We start from the raw sequence: 17,096 nt of genomic DNA on the forward strand, positions 1-17,096 counted from the left end.
CAGGTAAAAGCAATGTACTTAGTGTTTTTTTTTTTTTTTAATTTCTCTGATTGTTATTATACTTATGTCTCATATATTACAGACATTAATCTTTTGAAATTAAACCAAGAAAAGTATTCCTATGCCAAACTTAATTTTTAAAATTGATGCGGACTCAAATATGAGTGGAAAATTCAGATCTAATTTATTTCTGATTGGATCTAGTAACCCTGAATGGGGAAGCCTTTCAGGGTCCATGTAAGTTTTACGTATTTTAGTTATCCTGAGGATTCCATGTCCTTCCCCCACCCCTTTTCACACAGATACTGTTGCTAGATGAACCAACAGCTGGAATGGATCCCTGTTCTCGTCATATTGTTTGGAATCTTCTGAAATACAGAAAATCCAGTCGGGTGACAGTGTTTAGTACTCACTTCATGGATGAAGCTGACATTCTTGCTGGTGAGATTTTTACTTTACTTTTCAAGGATAAGGTCATGGGGCCAAATGGGAGATTGGACATACAAATGCTAAATTCTGAGGAATAAATGATCTGTGTGTTCTTCGCAAAAAAAGGTATTACAGGTTTTTTTAAATTACATATTTTTGTGTTGGGGAGTCCCTCTGACCACTCCAGGTCAAGAATTTGCCAGAAAACTCACAGTACTCAGCATAGTCATACTCATGGGTGTGGGTTATTCTAGTGAAACAGAAGGGATTCAAAGCAGAGTCAGCAAAGGGGAAGCCAGACAAGCTTCCAAGAATCCTCTCCTGGCAGAGTCATGCAGGATGCCTCCAGTTTCTCCAGCAGTGAGTTGTCACCAGGACATGGGAAACTGTCTGCTAGGGAAGCTCTTCAGAGACTCTGTGCCAAGGTTTCTCCTGGGTGCTGGTCACGTAGGCACCCTCTGCCCAGCATGTGTCAAATTCCAGATGCACAGAAGGAAAGCTTGTTGCAAATACTATCTGCGCTGTCCGCACAGTGTAGGTCCAGTGAGCCACCCTTGCCTGTTCTGGGAATGGTGAGAACCCTCCTCAGATCGAGGTTTCCAGACACCAGTCAAGAGCCAACCTGGTAAGCAGGCCTTTCTAAGATTAGCGGCTTCAGGCCTGCTGTTGTGACTGTTTTCCATACAGCATCAAATGTATTCACCCATATAAAGAATCCAGTTTTAAGCCAACACACGATTTTTTTTAGTAACTGACAAGATCCAAGAGTTTGAGATTCTACAGCAGCCTCTTTCTGTTTATAATATAGTCTAATACGTTGGGCATGTCATTCATTTTTTCAGTAGTATCTTTTTTTTTTTGTTAAAAAGCTAACATTTTGTTTTTGTTGCTTTCTTGTCATTTTTACATTTGGTTATTAAGGAAATTGTGAAAGTTCTTCTGTTAATGAGCCTTATAGTAAGAGCCTGAGATATGTGGAGCTGTGTTAGGAAAGCAGAGTCAGAATTAGACTGCCTGGGTGTCATCCTGGCTTTGTCACTTAGTAGCCATGTGAAACGTGGGCAAGCCGTGTATTTTCTCATTGCCTCAGTGTTCTTGTCTAAAAAGCAGGTGATGATCATCTAGTACCTTCCTCAGAAGGCTGTGATAATTTAATGAGCTAATTCACTTAATTCACTGATGTCTCATAGGATAATCCGTAAAGTATAAATGCCAATTACAATCATTAATGCTGTTACTGACTTAAAAATTGACATGCAAATCTCTTTTTGCAGATAGGAAAGCTGTCATATCACAAGGAATGTTAAAATGTGTTGGCTCTTCAATTTTTCTCAAAAGTAAATGGGGGATTGGCTACCGCCTGAGGTATCGTTCATTCTTTATTGACTTGTTCTTTGTCATATGCTTGGTCTATTGTTTCTATATTTAGGGATTGCCGTAATGTGCTTTGGCTGCTTTTAATGGCCCCAACTTTAACTTAAAGCATTCAGAAATTACGTTTGGTTGCTTACTGAGTAATCATAAAAAATTATGGCTTTTGGTTTTCTCTAGCATGTACATAGACAGATACTGTGCCACAGAATCTCTGTCTTCTCTGGTTAAACAACACATACCTGGAGCTACTTCATTACAACAGACTGACCAACAGCTTGTGTACAGCTTGCCTTTCAAGGACATGGACAAATTTTCAGGTATTCTCTCTTCAGTTTCTTGATTGCTGAACGAGGATCTTGCATTGGGATTGAGTTTTCTTAATTTACTTTGTTGTTTGCTTTTCTGTGTAGTATCTACATGCACCCAGGTAGTCAAGAGTTAATACTCCGTTTCTGCTTTATTTAGCTTTTGAAAGTCAGAAATACTAGAAGCTAGTGCATTTCTTTTTTATATAAATGGCATGTAAGAAACTGCAAGTAATACGTTAACCTGAGTAAATAATTGTGTTGTTGTCAAGAAATGAATTGCTCCCTTTATTTGTAGGCCTCCTGGGAATATGATTATAAACAGACATATACACACATATATACATACACACACATACACAAATATAGTTATTTGTATATGTCCTCAAGTTCTTATACAGTTTCATGACTTCATAACGAACTGTATTATTATGTGGTAAACTGTTGGAATTATTTTATTCGTGGCATTGGTTTTCTGCTTTTTGATGAAGAACTCAAACTCAGTCTCCTTTGTCCATTTAGAGATCTCTTAATAACCAAAATGATATTACTGTCATAGATATGTTGTGCAGAATTCCCATTGCTTCCCTACGATTAGGTAGAAATTTTCTGTTAGTTTAATTGGCTTCTTTCAAGAAGAAGGAATGATTAGCTGAAGTACATATGTCAACTTAACGTACTCTGCCTGTCATTCTGTCTATAAAATATTTCTTGGTTTTAATTTATAATATGATACATATCAAATAGATGTTATCTCCCTAAGCAAATATTCCTGGGGGTCCTTAGCAATTTCCAAGAATGTTAAATGGGTCCTGAAACCAAAAAGTTTGAGAACCGCTGTGCTAGCCGAGTAAATTTAGTAAATTTTTAGAGGATACTTTAGAATAATTGATGATAGGATGCTTAACTGTGCAACATTCTTTTGTTTTTTTCTTTTAGGTTTATTTTCTGCTCTAGACACTCATTCCAATTTGGGGATTATTTCTTATGGTGTTTCCATGACAACTTTGGAAGATGTATTCTTAAAGCTGGAAGTTGAAGCAGAAATTGACCAAGCAGGTAAAAACAAAACTAGCAAAACATTTTAGGCAATGAATCAGATAGATGGTGAATAAGAAACATAATTATATAAGCATGTGAAATTTATATTTGGAGGAAGAAAGGGTAGGGATAAATAGGTAAATAAACCATTCAGATATTTACTGTTAGTGATAGGAGTTATGAAGGTAATGTTGGGGTGGTCTTGGGTGGCAGATAACTTAGACTATATTTCAGGGAGGACTTTGTTGAGATGATATTTAAACTGAGATCTGGATGGCAAGAAAAATAAGATTTTATTATGGAGCCTTCCAAATAATGGGAATTGTTGCTGCAGAGGTGGTGCTTGAGGAATGAGTTGCTTGTTTTTGATGACTGAAAAAAAGGCCACTATGGAGAGCCAGGGAGAGGGTAGGGTAGTGTGTACTGAGGTCAGGGGTGTAGGCAAGGGCCAGATCATGTTTAGTCTTTGAACATCTGGAGAAGAATTTGATTTTTTTTTCTTATTGTAATGTGAAGCTATCAGAATTTTAAAGGAAAGGAGTAACATGATCTGATACGCATTTTTAAAAAATGCATTCTGGCTTTTGATGAATGGGTTGTGAAGACAGTTTGCAAGCAGGAAGATCAGGGAAGTTTACAGTTAATCTTAGTTTGAACTAGGATGGTTGTGAGAAAAGGGAAACATGAACAGATTTGGGTTATGTTTGTGGTACTGGTGATGACTTGCTGATGGATTCATATTAGGGGTTGAGGAAAGGGAGGAATCAAGAATAATTTCTAAGCTTCTGGCTTGAGAACTGGAAATGGAATTGCCATCTTCTGAGAATGGGGGAACAGCAGGTTTGTGGAAAGAAGGAGTCCAGGCATGGATTTCTGTTCTGTTGTTTGAGGTGTTTGTGAGACATACCAGTGGATGTGTACCGGGACAGTTTGATTAATGCATTTGGAGCTCAGTGAAGATGTTAGGGCTGAAGTTAACAAATTCTGGAGTTGTTCGTATATAGATGGCAGTGTGGGATTGGGTGAGGTATAGAGAGCACAGATAAGAGTAGAGGGTGAGCCCTGAGGCTGAGAAACGAAGGGCCAAGAAGGGCTGACGGAGAAAGCACCATCGTGGTCTTTCTTCACGAAAGGAGATGTAGAAGCTGAGACAAATGGTATTTTAGGAAAGAAGGCATGGACAGTTATTTGCTGACTGCTGTGAAGAGTAAGATGACAAGAGAAGATAGCAACATAGAAGACAGTGGGGGTTCAGTAGCCTGGAAGCCAGCTGTGACCTTGACAAGAATAATTTCAGTGGTGTGGTCAAGATCTGTGTGGTTTCAGGTGAGAATGTGGGTGGAGGAAACTTTTCTTATAATTGAAGGTTAGAAAGATGGTCCTGGTGATAGGTCAGGAAGGTGAAGGAGATGGGGATGTTTCTCTCAAACATGGAGGAACAATAAAAGTCAAGTTTATGATGAGGACATGAGATCAGATTCAGATATCAGATCAGCCCAGGCATGCATCCAGTTTGATGACATTGAGTAAAGGTCCAGGAATAGAAAAGCTAAAGTAAGTTAGAGGTCAGGATGCAGAATGTGTTATCAGTGAGTATGTTTGTAATACTTAGGATGATGGAAGACAGTTAGATGGAAGAAGATGCTTGTATGGGTGGTGCTAAGTGTTTTGAGGCCTACGATGGTTTCTAGAGATGTTTGGGCAGTGGGAAGGGTGCGCTCTGTTTAGGTATATTGGCTTTTTCCCATAGTACCTTTAAGTCCATTATACAAAATAAATTTGCCTCTAACATGGGTTTGCTTTTAGTTTGGCCAATTTTAATTGTTTTATTTTTTAAAGGTGAATACATATCAAATTCCGCAGAAGATAAAGTGATGCTCATTGAGTAATGTGATTGTGGTATACAGTATTTTTTATTTTGATTAGTCCTCTGTATCTCAGGGGAAGAGAGGAATTGGACTTGTTTATGTTACTAAATCATTCATCAAAACTGTTAAGCTGGTAAGATACCAAAAGAGAGAGATTGTATTCTATTTAAAATATTATTTTATATATTATTCTGTTCCACTCTTTAAAAGTTTTACATATTTACTCATTTTTTTTGAAGTTTAACATAAGTCTAAGAAGTCCTTCTTCATACTGAAGCCAGTTTTCATCTCTTTTTATTATTTTTCATCTCTTTTAAATTGAATCATTGTTTTGAAAATAATGTATCTTGATTTTTTATCCCCATTGAGAAGTTTTGTCTGGCTTTGATCTAATGGAATTAGTTATATAGCATATCTCTTGTACTTATACATATTCCGGTTTATTTTACGTAATATAATGTTTGTAAGGTCAGACTACTAAAGTTGTACAGTAGTTTGTTCATTTTCATTCTTTTACAGTATCTGTTACAGGAATATTTCACAGCCTGCTTACTCATTCACCTGTTGATAGCCGTTTGGGTTCTTTCCAGTGTATGGCTGTTGGACGGGGTACTAGCTAAGAATATTCTTGTGCATGTGTTTCAGTGAACCTCTGTACATATCTCTGCTGGATTTATACTTTACAGAGAGTTTCCTGGGTCATAAGCTATTGCCAAAGTATATGACAGTTCCCTCTGTCCTACAGCAGTGCTAGATGTGTGCTGCTTTGAAATTTATATGCTTCAGAAAGGTTTTCATCTTTTTAAGGAATATACCATAATTTTCAATCATTTTGTTTTGGCAAATAGATTATAGCGTATTTACTCAGCAGCCACCAGAGGAAGAATGGGATTCAAAGTCTTTTGATGAAATGGAGCAGAGCTTGCTTATTCTTTCTGAAACCAAGGCGTCCCTAGTGAGCACCATGAGCCTGTGGAAACAGCAGATGTATACAATAGCAAAGTTTCATTTCCTTACCTTGAAACGTGAAAGCAAATCAGTGCGGTCAGTGTAAGTATAATCACTCTTACGCCTGATGAATTTTTTTTAAGGATACAAACTGGTCTTACCGTCTTAATCTTTAAAATACAGACATATATAAATAATCTGTATAGTTTTGAAAGATTAAAATGTAAAATGTAATTTCACAATGTCAGGGAAAAGAAATTATGCCTAGAGTAATTTCATTGAATACCATTAGAGCCTTACTCTTTTTAAAAACTAACACTTTTTGTATCATCAATAAAATGAGGGAGTGACAAATAATATTCTCTAATTGTGTAATTTTTTAATTACTGTCTTTGTATTTAAATTTTGTTTTGCATTTATATTTTTCACACTTTTTCCCCCTCTATTACTAATATTTATGACCACTTTTTGTAAACAGCAAGAAGAATAAGTTTTATTCTTATTTATCAGATGAAGAAACGGAAATATAAAGAAAAGTTTATAGCTAGTAGAATTGGGATCAAAATGACTTCTTTTCCACTTGGCTTTGTGTCTCTCAGTTAGGTTCCCATGGGCTTCTAGACACTGTATTACTTAGAAATAACATTAAGTACTTTCATATACTGCACTGTCTTGTTAGAGCCAAAATGGCAGTAGAAAAAAAACTTAATAATCAAGAATTAGAGTTCTGTTATATATTTGAAATATGCTGAATTCATTTACTTTTTTGCGCAAGTTTATTTAAAGGCAAAGAAATGTCAATCAAATATTTGATTTATTCCTGGGTCAGCATTAGTGAAAGAAAAATATTGATTTAAATCGGCATGTTTCAGTTTATTTAATTGAATACTGCTCTCATGAAATTCTCCCTGAAAAACAGTAAGAGTGTCTTAGCTCTGGCTGTCACAACAAAATAACATAGACCGAGTGGCCTGCATCATGGAAATTTCTCACCGTTCCCGAGGCTGCGGGTCAGTTAGGGTGCAGCATGGTCTGATTCTGATGAGGACTCTCTTCCTGGCTGGGCCGCCGTCTTGCTGTGTGCTCACGGAACCTCTTGGTGCACACGAAAGAAGAGAGATGGAGAACAAGCTCTCTGGGGCCTCTTCTTAGAAGGGTGCCATCCCATCATGAGGTCCCTGCCCTCATGACCCCATCTAACCCTGATTACCTCCCGAAGCCCTCATCTTCAAATATCATCCCTTTGGGGATTAGGACCTCAGCATATAAATTTGGGAGGAGGGTGACAGACATTGAGTCCACTACAAAAAGTATCCTGTGGTCAAATACATATTTGACCATCTATGCATTTGGAAAATATTGTATCTTATATTGTCTCTCTGAAAGATTTGTTCATTAGCACACAAGAACACATGAGAAGTTCTATGGTCAAGAAATGATTCAACTCACAGAGGTTCCAATGAATTTTTTTTTAACCTAAAACCCTTACTAACTTATTAGGAAGTTAGAGTCAATGCTGTATGCTTTTGGCAGTGCTGATTTAGGTCTACTTTCAATAATTTAAGAATTACTTAAAATTATAGGGTTTCTGAAAATTATAAAATGCCAAAGTGTGATCATCTAAGCTCTCTCTACCCACTTGTTTTGACACCGATCACGTATAATGCGAGGTGTTTTGCAGGCTAAGACAGAAGGTTATCTGCCTTCCAGATAGAAGGGCATTTTGAATGGGTAATAGAATTATGTGCTGGACCAGCTGCCAATGATGATCCTTTTAACTGACTGTGTGTATCTTTGTCTCTAGAAGAGAAGTGGAAATTGATGTGGTTAGGATGAAATTTTAAAGACAACAGTCATTTGAAGTTTCACTGTATTTTTTATTTTCTTCCTTTTATCTAAAATATTTTTGTATTATATATTTTCTAAAATATATGGAGAGTAAATAAGAAGTAGGGCAGGAAATAGTTCTTTCAGGAGAATAGAGATGTAAATGTTGACATATGTCTATTTTTTTAAGTTATAACTGCATGTTTACACGTGCTATAAAAATTTCAAGGTGGCTCTGGTCTAAAATATAATTTTGTAACTTTTGATTTTATCATTGAATAGTGATTTTCTCTCCAATACTGTCATGAGACCATTTTGGAAAGTAGAAATTCTACTCCCAAGTGCTACTTTTTCAGGGTTTTTTTCCTTTTTTTTTTTAAAGTGAGTACTTTTTAACTGTCATGTGAAAGATTTTTTTTTTTTTGTAGATTTACATTTTAGTGTACCTTGAACTATATTATTATTTTTTCCTTTCAGGTTGCTTCTGCTTTTAATTTTTTTTGCAGTTCAGATTTTTATGTTTCTGGTGCATCACTCTTTTAAGAATGCCGTGGTTCCCATCAAACTTGTTCCAGACTTATACTTCCTAAGACCTGGAGATAAACCTGATAAATACAGAACAAGTCTGCTTCTTCAAAATTCTACTGGTGAGAGTGTGTGAAGGTCTGTGAATGTGTGTTGGTTGGGGCCTGGGGGTGAGGGGTAGATATAGACCAGAGATTTGGATTTTAGAAATATATGTAAGGTAAAGGCATGGTCTGTCTGCACAAATCTAAATAAAAGTCCTTCTTGATGTTGAGTAATATATTGCAGAAATGAAATTTTGGTTTAAGTGTAAATGACAGTTTAAAAAAATTCTGATTTAAGCTGCTTATCACCATAGAATTTCCTTTTTTTAAGAGTAGCAAGATTGTTCTCAGAGTGTATTTCATCTAAAAGTTTATGATGAGCAAAATAAACTTCAGAAGTTGAAGAACCCTCTTTTTGGCAGAGTTATAGGGGAGGGTATAGCTCAGTGGTAGAGCGCTTGCTTAGCATGCACAAGGCCCTGGGTTCAATCCCCAGGACCTCCTCTAAAAATAAATAAACCTAGTTACCTCCCCTCCTGCCAAAATAAATAATATAATAACAAAGAAAGAGGTACAGCATATATTTATGCAGATACATATCTAAATAGTAGTGTTTAAAGAATTCTTAAAGACTATCTGAAAAATCAGAATTAAGGAAAATTGCCTTAGATATAAATATCTGTAATCAGATACATTAAGTCTGTAATGGATATTTTTGGATTTGCTATTGACTCTTATTACATAATTATCAAATATGAAAAGATTTTAAAACATTTTGCTTTGAGCAAAAGTTCAGAATAAAATTTTTAAAACCTGATACTGGATTTTGAGTTTCAAAATATTAACCTAGATCAAAATTTTACGTAAATTAGATGTTCCTACAACATCTCCCATCTGCATAGATGGATTGTAGTCCCAAAGTTCTTGAAGGGAAAATTAAAGCTGCTAACTCTGGCAAATTTACAGTAAAAACAAAAGTGGCCTCATTTGCTTATCTCACTGAAATATGTTGGAAATTTGCATTTCATATAACCCTTTCAATATTCACAAATTCTTGGCAGTTTAACATTTCCCAGCACTTCACCTATATTCTAATATCTTTCCTTTTTGATTCACTGTTAACTGAAAATCTATGCCCAGTGTTAAAATAATAGTCATGCTTAGGGACAATTAGAAATAACTGTTAAAAACATCACTCTTAAATTGTAGCTGTAGTTTATGATATAACCTTTATTCTTTTGGAGGAAGAATGTATTTTGTGATAGAAAACACTCTTGGATAGAAAATGTCATGGTTTTCAATTTCTTTCTTTCATTAGAATTTTTGTTTTGCTTTAATATACATTTCATGTTGCTGAATGGTAGTACTACAGGGAGCCTTACACTCTGATACTGTGACGTTTTTGCATGTTTGGAGAATCCTACATGTGTCTCAAGTATTTCTGCTTTGAGTTCACTTTCGCTAATCTGCAGAAATGCTAGTATTTTCAAAATTTTGTCCCGTATGTCATTTTTTAGTATTTCTGGAGTTGTTTACACATATATATGTGTATACGTATGTGTGTGTGTGTATATACGTGTGTGTGTATATACGTGTGTGTGTATATATGTATATATATATATATATATATATATATATATATATAAGATATATCTATATCTCATCTTTTCTTGGGCCTTTTTGGCCCTGAAGGCACGTTTCCTTTAGGAGTCACTGGCCTTTGTGTGTATATACTGGGTGAGATCTTGCCCTCCTTGCAGAGCTTTTGGTCTCACAGTTGGTTCAGTTCCTTCCGTTATAATAGAGCTCTCTCTCAAGAGCACAGGGCCACGCTGGCATCTGGAGGTGAGCGATCACTAGATTAGGAGTGAAAAGCATATCACTAAAGGCACCGTTCTCTCTGACGCTCACGTTTGGTGCTGACTCCGAGCCACCCTGCCGTACAGCCCAGTTACTGACAGTGTCTTCCTTTGTTGGGTTTTGATTTCTCTCAAAGTCACATTTGACCTTCCTTGAATCCTGGCTTTCGTGGCGATGGACAAGGTACTATTTCCATTCATCAGGCATGTTGGCATAGATTTAAACCTCCGACAGGATTCAAAGTCTCTCCCTTGGCTCCGGGCACTTTACAAGACTGTAAGTGGAGACTTGGCTATATGCTTTAATATTGTAAGGCAGATGACATTTATAAAATCTGTCTGTTCAGAGCATACAGAAATCCTCAAAGGAGCAATGTTACCTAACTCCGCACCCTCGCATCTACCTTTCTGAGCCTTGTTATAAAAAATTACCAGATAGATTTTTATTCTCACTATTTAACCAGATTTCATGTGAGTATTACGGGTAAACTTTCAATGTACTGTTAGTAGCAGTAGCAGCTAAAATTTGCACAATTACTGCGTGCCTGCCGCGTTCAGTTCTAAGGCCTGTGTATGTATTGACTTGGATTTGAATGCAGACTGTCTGGTTCCAGAGCCAGTGTTCATAATCATGTCTTAGCTAGTGAAGATAACAGTATTTCTTTTTAAAAGAGAGCTCTTTCCAATGTTGTTCGAAGACTGTTTCTCGTTTAAACTGATTGTTTATTATTTCCTTATTTGCTGATACCAGACTCAGATATCAGTGATCTTATTAGCTTTTTCACAAACCAGAACATAATGGTGACGATGTTTAATGACAGTGACTATGTGTCCGCCGCTCCCCATAGTGCAGCTTTAAATGTGATGCAGGCAGAAAAGGTAAGAGGAACGTATGTGAATGAATGAATGAATACCCATTTGAAAGTTAAGAAACATTAAGATACTTCCTCTCAAAGTGATCATTTGCAGATTTGACCTCACTAGTTGGAAATTAAAATTTACTTCTGGAAATAGATAGCTGTGTTGACTTATGACGTATTTTATGCCCTAGTGGAGGACCAATGTGTAAACCTATGAGGAATTTAATTATTATTTTTTTTGTCTGTTTTGTTTCAAATATCAAAATACCCAGATCCCAAACCACGTTGCCTTTATCTCTTACTGGGCATTATTTCTGTGATTTGTTGAATCAGATGTCAGTGTCATTAGTGAGAATTACCTTGATTGGTGAGAGCAGCTTGGTACGTAGCAATCACACATGTGTTCATTTGTGTTTCTGTGTAGTCTGTAACAACTCTCTCTCTTTTTGAATTGTAGGACTATGTTTTTACAGCTGTTTTCAACAGTACTATGGTTTATTCTTTACCTGTATTGATGAATATCATTAGTAACTACTATCTTTATCATTCCAATGTGACTGAAAGCATCCAGGTCTGGAATACCCCATTCTTTCAAGTAAGCAAACTTAAAAGTGTGTGTGTGTGTGTGTGCGTGTGTATGTGTAAAATAACTACTAAAAGCCAAGTGACAGTCACAGATGAACTCTGTAGAAGTTCAACTCGTGATGTCTCCTAGTCTGAAAACTTGAGCTGGGGATGGTTCACATCCTGGTTTTAGGATTCTTTAGTACGAGTTTACTTCAGGGTCAAGGAGATTCTGTCTTGGTACTGATGTTTTTATAAAGTGTGAATATTTTTTATGTTAATCACAGAAAAAAAATTTAGATAATTAAAAATGAATATTGTTCACCTAAAATCTAGATATTGGGATTTTTGAACCTTGAGAAGCCACACAGTCATTTTTCCTGTAGATAGGACTGTTGGGTTATAGATATGAAAGTTCACTTAAGTCTCCAGAAAAATATTCAACATTTTTCTCTCAATCCTTATGTTGTTTTTGATCTATTGAAAAATAAGTGGACAAATATCTTTCTGTAATAGCGGTTTCTATTTTCTGTTGCCATACTGTTTTTTGGGGGGCAGGGGCTGGTAATTAGGTCTAGTTATTTATTTATTTTTTTAGAGAAGGTACTGGGGATTGAACCCAGGACCTTGTGCTTGCTAAGCACGCACTCTGCCACTTGAGCTATATCCTCCCCTCATACTGTTTTTTAATAGCTTTATTGAGATGTACTTCATACACCATATAATTTACCCATAAAAAATGTACAGTTCAGTGGTTTCCATTATGCTCCAGTTTTGCTACTATCACAACAGTCAGTTTCATATTGTATCACTCCTCCCAAGAAACGCTTGTACTTATCAGTTAATCACTCCCTGTTTCCCCTGATACCCACCCCTAGTCAACCACTAATCTACTTTCTGTCTTTATGGCTATGTAATCTACACCCGAATTTTTTTAGTGTATTTTAATCTTCTGCCATTTAAAAAAAAATTTTTTTTGGAGGGAGGATAATTAGGTTTAGTTATTTATTTTTTGGAAGAGGGACTGGGGATTGAACCCAGGACCTTGTGTATGCTGAGCATGTGCTCTACCACTTGAGCTATACCTTCTCCCCAACTCTTGCCATTTTTAAATGGAAATCACGTCGAAGATTAAATAGACATGGGGACAAAGAACATCAAAGTTGCATTTTAAAAAGATCACTGGCACCAGGGAGGCCAGGGAATTTCTGTGGAGGGAACTGTGGTGGAGGAGAGGAAAGGAAGGTGTGGAGATCAGAGATTCTTTTACTAAATAGTTCAGATGAGAGGAGAGGAGCGTCGGAGTTCATGCAGTGACACTAACAACAGTGACAGAGGAAAAAGATGTTAAACAATATGTGGCGTGCTTTATCACTGTTGTATTTGTGAGGTGGAGAAAAGAAATCCTCAGATTTCTTACAGTTTTGGGAAAAGTGGTACATAGTAGTATCTTTCACCAATTTTGAGAGTATAGACAGAAGAGGGATTTTGGCTTCGTTTTGATGGAATGGAGATAACTGACTTCACTTCTGAGCCTACGGAGTTAGTGGCTGTCCTGGTGGCATTTGCCTGATGGACATGTAGTAGGCATTTGGATGTATGAATCTGGAGAGGTTTCTGGACAGGAGGTAAATACTTGTGAGTCACCGGTGCGTAGGTGATGTAGAAATCATTGAAGTTGTAGATCATCCCTTGGGATTTTTGTTGTTGTTATTGTGCAATGTTTTAATCCTACAGAAAATAAACAACCGTGTATCTACTACCCAAATATTTCAAATGTTAGTATCTTGTCATACTTTTTCTTAAAGGTGCAGCTGAAATCTCTAGTGTATCCCTCTTGTTTCTTTCTCTCCTCCATGAAGTAACCACAGTTCAAAATGTATAATTCCCGTACATGTTTTTACGATGCTGCTACGTTTGTATGTATCCATAACTCTTACAAAAGATCTTGCAGCTTGTATTTTCCATCACTCATTGACATATACTATACCATCTTTTAAAACCAGAGGGAAAGAAATGAGACTTTTTAAAGCTCAATTTTCCTAATAAGATACAGTCTTATCAGTGTTCCACATTTCCCCCTTACTTTATCAGATTCTATGTAATTGAATTCAGCTGTAATCTCATTAACCTCCGTTTCTTACACTGCTCAGCTTACATATTTGTTGATTCTATCTGGGTCTTTTACTGCACTGTGCCAGAGTTTCAGGCAAAGTGTCCAGAATCGTATGGCATGAATTAAGAAATTGGCTTCATTGCTAAAAACTCAAAACAAGATGCACTCTGTCTCCACATTATCGTGTGGTAGGGGAACGTGTGTACCAGGGCCAGTGTGCCTGCTGGAGTGCCTTCCCTGTCCCGTGGGTGTATCTGCTCAAGAACAAGGGTGAGGAAATGGCCTTGTTGAGGGTGGTTCTGGGTAGTTTGCATTTGGGGCACCCGATGTTTACCCGGTTGGGAAGGCATGCTGCCTGTACCTGGATCCATGGGCCTGTGGGAGTTATAGTCTCCTCTGCTGGGAATAAGAAGTTCCTAGTTCCATAGGAAGATGAGCTTGGGGACAACTTTTCCCAATGGAGAAGAAGAGGGTGCCACGATCCCAGCTGGCTCGTAGTTCAGTCCAGGCAACCAATGAAGGCATCAAAGGTCATTCTGAGAGAGTCATGTTCATTGCATAGAACTGCTGGTGGACATGTTAACTGCTCTTCATGTACATTCTTACTTTTCATTAGATGGGGGAGCTCAGTTTACACGCTCTATTATTCTGTATACTCCTATGAGAAAATAATTTGTTCAGGATCATGTAGCTATTTAGTAAGTGTCAGAGTTGGTTCTGTAGCTCGCTGCATCTTAACCCTGCCACGTGTTTTTTCACGTAGACTGCTGTCTGGGATAGATGTCCAGATGTGCTTCTTCAGAGGTTTTGATAGTCTTTCCGAAAGTAATAATTTGACGTAAAGTGATTCCCAGCTCAGTTTGTTCTTCTGTGGGTTGTCTTTCAGGAAATTACAGACATCGTTTTTAGAGTTGAGCTGTATTTTCAAGCAGCTTTACTTGGCGTTATTGTTACCGCAATGCCACCTTACTTTGCCATGGAAAATGCAGAGAATCATAAGGTAATGACTCAGTTAAAAAATTACCGGTACACTTTGCTTATCTTAGAAAATTAACCTGCTTTGTGTGGGTGTAAGACTTACATGCAATTATTATTTCAAGAGTAAGTAAATGGAATATAAATATGCTTATTATAGTAATAGTAATAACTATCACTTATTATTTGGGTGCTTGCCATGTACCTTATTATTATTTTTTTATTGAATTATAGTCAGTTTACAATGTTGTGTCAGTTTCTGGTGTACAGCACAATTCTTCAGTCACACATATATTCATTTTCATATTCTTTTCCACCATGAGCTACTGCAAGATATTGAATATATTTCCCAGTGCTATACAGTAGCCGTGTGCTTTAAATGTTATGTCCTTCCATCCTTACAGCACTGTGAGGTGAGTTTTCTGTTACCCACTTGTGGGTCAGGAGATGGTGGATGGAGCGTTCATATAATGTGTTGACGTAGCTTGTTTAAGTAGTAGATCTAGGAACTGACTGTGATCCTTAAGTTCTTAGTTGGTACAGTGAACTGCCTCTTTTTTTTTAACCTTTCAAAGAATGTATTGAATGTATAAGGCACTTAGTTTTTGTCAAATGAAAAAAAAAATTAGGTAGAAAATGATTTTGATCACCAGGGCCTCAGAAAACTGCTGTGTGTGCAGAGCATTGGTGTTTTGTTGTCATTGTTGTTTGTTTGCTTATTTTTTGCCTTCTTCTTTCTCTTTGGACGTCCACCAGGCAGGTAGTGATCTTGTCCTCTCTTTTGGCTGTTCAAAGCCTTTCCCCCTTTCACTCTGCTGAGATTGGCTCCATCTTACTCTTCCAGTCAAAATTCTCATTCTCTCCATGTCTGTTCTTAGTTCAGTGGTAGCAAATTTATGTGAATTAATTTACACAGGGTGATTATTAATGAGGTTAAGCCTCATAGCAGACAGTTACATCTTTTAATAATTTTCTGTAGTGTGAAACTAATACATGAGTCTCAGGAGAATTTTTTAAAGTACATTTGATTTTTTGTTATAAATATATACATATTTATGTAATATATATAGGAATCTAGAAAATATAGGAAAGTATTAGGAAAATTAAAAGTATCCGTAACCCCCCACCACTCAGACTTGAAACTTACTAGCCAGTTGCATTTTTTCTTACTTGTTTCAACTTAAATGCTTTTTAATTCAAATTTTTATTTAGAGATAACTGTAGATTCATATTAGGTTGTAAGAAGTAATACAGCAAGATCGTATGTACCCTGACCCCCTGACTGTACCCCAGTAGTAGCATCTTGCAAAACTGTAGTCCAGCATCACAAGCAGGATATTGACATCAACGCAGTCAGGGTGCAGAGAAGCACCATTGCCACAAAGGTCCCTCTGGTTGTGTTTTCCAAGCCCACACATCCATCCACCTCACTCCCTTCCTGACCTCTGGCAACCACCGACCTGTTCTCCATTTCTATGATTTTGGTATTTCAAAAATGTGCAAAGGGAATCATAGCATACTGGCTTTTCTCACTGAGCGTAATTCCCTGGATATTCATCTTAATTTGTGTGTACCAATAGTTTATTCCTTTTTATTGCTGGGTGGTATTCTGTGGTGTGGATCTGGGTTAGTTTCTAGTTTTGACGTCACGAATTAAGCTGCTGTGAACATTTGCGACAGGTTTTTCTGTGAACGTAAGTTTTCATTTCTCTGGGATAAATGCCCAAGAGTACCGTTGCTGCGTCATATGGTGATTGCATATTTAGTTTTATAAGAGGTCATTGAACTATTTTCCAGAGTGGATAAACCAGTTTACATTCCCACCAGCAGTGTATGGATGCCAGCAGCGTGGGGTATCCAGAATGACTGTATTTTACTTGGTTTACGTTTTTAGACTTACGTTGGAATTTACATTTGTGTTCTAATTCATTGAACGCGAACGCTGTCCATTTTTAAAAATCGTGTCTCCTCTTCTTAACTGATCTTTACAGTCCGTGCCTCTCTCACCTCCTCTATGACAAGCTCTTTCATATAATACCCCTAATTTTTAGGAGTAGAAGTTTTTATGGGTGACAAAAATCAACTGAATAGATTGTTGGATTTATGGAAGACTTAAACAATTTTAGATTAAATAATGAGAGCATGAGAGCATGAGGAAATCTGTGATCATTTAAGTTTACTGTTGGTACAGATGAAAATGCTGTTCACTTGTGTAGTAGTAACAGCTAACATTTGTGCTACACATGATCGAGTAAAAGGCTTTCCAATGCATCATCAGCACAGAATTTCACACTTAAGCCGAAAGCCTTGTGTAAATCAGGGGGTTCTTGGCCATGTACTAGTGTTTTCGTGAAAGGTCAG

General features: G+C 37.0%; 1 protein-coding gene across 3 annotated transcripts in view; it reads left to right on the forward strand.

The window, feature by feature from the left end:
• ABCA5 (ATP binding cassette subfamily A member 5) overlaps nt 1-17,096 on the forward strand; it is a 60,350-nt gene that overhangs the window by 28,566 nt on the left and 14,688 nt on the right. For all 3 annotated transcript variants that reach the window (XM_064495609.1, XM_031468966.2, XM_031468964.2), the window contains 9 exons: nt 303-441; nt 1,704-1,794; nt 1,981-2,120; nt 3,048-3,167; nt 5,866-6,067; nt 8,270-8,439; nt 10,972-11,099; nt 11,538-11,675; nt 14,647-14,760. In XM_064495609.1, coding sequence (XP_064351679.1) covers nt 303-441; nt 1,704-1,794; nt 1,981-2,120; nt 3,048-3,167; nt 5,866-6,067; nt 8,270-8,439; nt 10,972-11,099; nt 11,538-11,675; nt 14,647-14,760 — 1,242 coding nt within the window. The remainder of the gene's footprint in view (nt 1-302; nt 442-1,703; nt 1,795-1,980; nt 2,121-3,047; nt 3,168-5,865; nt 6,068-8,269; nt 8,440-10,971; nt 11,100-11,537; nt 11,676-14,646; nt 14,761-17,096) is intronic.

Source organism: Camelus dromedarius, chromosome 16 (assembly GCF_036321535.1).
Source record: "Camelus dromedarius isolate mCamDro1 chromosome 16, mCamDro1.pat, whole genome shotgun sequence".
Taxonomy (NCBI): domain Eukaryota; kingdom Metazoa; phylum Chordata; class Mammalia; order Artiodactyla; family Camelidae; genus Camelus; species Camelus dromedarius.